This window comes from Triticum dicoccoides, chromosome 6B (genome assembly GCF_002162155.2).
Source record: "Triticum dicoccoides isolate Atlit2015 ecotype Zavitan chromosome 6B, WEW_v2.0, whole genome shotgun sequence".
Taxonomy (NCBI): Eukaryota; Viridiplantae; Streptophyta; class Magnoliopsida; order Poales; family Poaceae; genus Triticum; species Triticum dicoccoides.
In genome coordinates this window covers 197,552,834-197,555,405 of record NC_041391.1, presented here as the reverse complement: position 1 = coordinate 197,555,405, position 2,572 = coordinate 197,552,834, and the positions used below count along the sequence as shown (strand labels likewise).

Genomic DNA, 2,572 nt, shown 5'->3' with positions numbered 1-2,572 from the left:
AAACAAATGCCATGATATATATTTTTTCTCCATTTGATAACATTGCCATAACATGGCATTTCACTCTGTAGCGTGGCAAATTCCTTTTGTGGAAGTAAAGAAGATGTTGACGAGGGGGGAGGAAGGCTAGTGGTGTGTCCACACGCTACTGACATGAACGTCACATTTTGCTTGAGGGCCCGAGTGTACATTAGCTCTCTATTAACGTCTACTCCATCTATTTCTAAATATATGACGTTTTGGTGGTTCAACTTAGGAATGGAGGGAGTACAACTAGACATGTTACTTGTGATTTGCAAAAAAAAAAAAAAGTTACTTGTGAGAAACAAATCAGCCCCATAAATATGGAGAGTAATTGTAGTGTAATGTCAATAAGAAAAGTTAGACCAGAAAAATTTGTCAAAAAACTCATCCAAATCAAGGAAAACTATAAAAACACAAATATCTCTATACATATTTGCCAAGATGGTTACATCTTGCAAATCGCGGTATATGCCAGCTATAGTCGTTGACTTGGAAAGTTGCCGCGTGTTCTTAAAAATAATCACTCGCCATTCACATGCTCCACTTAGTTAAGCACTTCATTAGCTGGTCAACTGGCGTAGTGTCCAGCTACCGCTACCTAGTACTCCTACCTCCACACAAGGTAGACAGCTTCAGGCGCGAAGAAGGAAACTCGACGCACTCCCTACCCAGCCATGGCGACCCAAGACGCGGATAACCGTTATCACCATTACCTCGTCCTGGCCACCATCTTAGTACTCCCACTCCTCCTCCTCGTCAAGCTCCGTCCGCGGAAGCAGGGCGGGGAGAACCCTCCCCCGGGGCCATGGCAGCTGCCGGTCATCGGCAGCCTGCACCACCTCGTCGGCGCGCTCCCGCACCGCGCAATGCGCGACCTCGCCCACCGGCTCGACGCCCCGCTCATGCTGCTCCGCCTCGGCGAGCTCCGGGTCGTCGTCGCCTCGTCGGCCGGCGCGGCGCGGGAGATCATGAAGACCCACGACGCCGCCTTCGCCACGCGGCCACGCACCGCCACCATCCGCGCGCTCACCAGGGACGGTCTTGGCGTGGCGTTCGCGCCGCACGGCGAGCACTGGCGCGAGATCCGAAAGCTCTGCGTCACCGAGCTGCTCGGCGCGCGCCGGGTCCGGTCCCTCCGGGGGTCCCGCGAGGCCGAGGCCGCGAGCCTCGTCGCATCCGTCGTTGCGTCGATGGCGGCGTCGGCGTCGGAGCCCGTGAACGTCAGCCTGCTCCTCGCAACCTACGTCACCGACGCGGTGGTGCGCGCCGTGGTGGGCGATAGGATCGGGGACCTCCGCGACGAGTTCCTGGATCGCCTGGACGAGGGCGTCAAGGTGGCCGCCGGGTTCAGCCTCGCCGACCTGTTCCCGTCGTCACGTCTCGCGCACGCGTTCAGCGGGGCGGCCCGCCGCGCGGAGGCGCACAGCCGTGAGATGTCTCGGCTCATGGACGGCATCATCGCCGAGCACCGGGAGCGGAAGAGGACGGCCGGCGCTGGCGACGATGACAAGGACCTCCTCGACGTGCTACTGCGGATCCAGGCGGATGGCGGCCTCCGCGCACCTCTCGACATCGGAACCATCCGTGCGGTCATCACGGATCTATTCGGAGCAGGGAGCGAGACCTCGGCGACGACGCTCCAATGGGCCATGGCGGAGCTCATGCGGAGCCCAGCGGCGCTCCGGAGGGCTCAGGTGGAGGTGCGCGGCGCCCTTGCTGGTGAGAGCCGCGTACGGGAGGAGGTCCTGCCGGAGCTACGCTACCTGCATCTCGTAATCAAGGAGACGCTCCGGCTGCATCCGGCCGTGCCGCTGCTCCTCCCGCGGGAGTGCACGGAGCCCCGGCGCGTGCTAGGCCACGACGTTCCCAAGGGCGCCATGGTGCTCGTCAACGCGTGGGCGATCGGGCGGGACACGGCGAGCTGGGGCATGGACGCCGAGGACTTCAGGCCGGAGAGGTTCGAAGAGGCCGGCGGCGGCGCTGCGGCGGCAGACTTTCGGGGGGCGGACTTCGAGTTCGTACCGTTCGGTGCAGGCCGGAGGATGTGCCCAGGGATAATGTTCGGGCTCGCCGTCATGGAGCTCGCGCTGGCGAGCCTCCTCTTCCACTTCGACTGGGAGCTCCCCGGCGGCGCGGGTGGACTGGACATGGCGGAGGCGCTCGGGATCACGGCGAGGAGGAAAAGCGATCTGTGGCTGCATGCCACAGTTCATGTGCCACATCCTAGTACTCGTATGTAGCTGTACGGGATCGTTTTGTATGTCTGCGCGAGATCGTGTTATCAATCTGCGGCTCATTTGATGCTTTGCATTTGCAGATAGGGAAATGTTTGCCTTCAACGACGAGCGTCTGCCGCCTCCGTGTCCATAGGATTGGTTCTTCATCCAACTAGGAGTCAATCTTCACCCAAAAATGCTAAACGCACGGGCTGTTTACTAGCTTTTACGGGCTGCTTCCCTCTAACTAAACCTGCCCCCCCTCCCTGATTTTCAGGCGGGTGGGGCCCAATCTCTCCCCTTAATCCAATCAGGCCCTACCAACTCAGACT

General features: G+C 59.6%; 1 protein-coding gene across 1 annotated transcript; it reads left to right on the top strand.

The window, feature by feature from the left end:
• Positions 1-568: 568 nt before the first annotated feature.
• On the top strand, positions 569-2,356 carry LOC119326068 (zealexin A1 synthase-like). Its single transcript, XM_037599769.1, has one exon. The coding sequence runs from the start codon at positions 699-701 to the stop codon at positions 2,262-2,264; it is 1,566 nt and encodes a 521-aa protein (XP_037455666.1). The 5' UTR covers positions 569-698; the 3' UTR covers positions 2,265-2,356.
• The last annotated feature ends 216 nt before the right edge of the window (positions 2,357-2,572 follow it).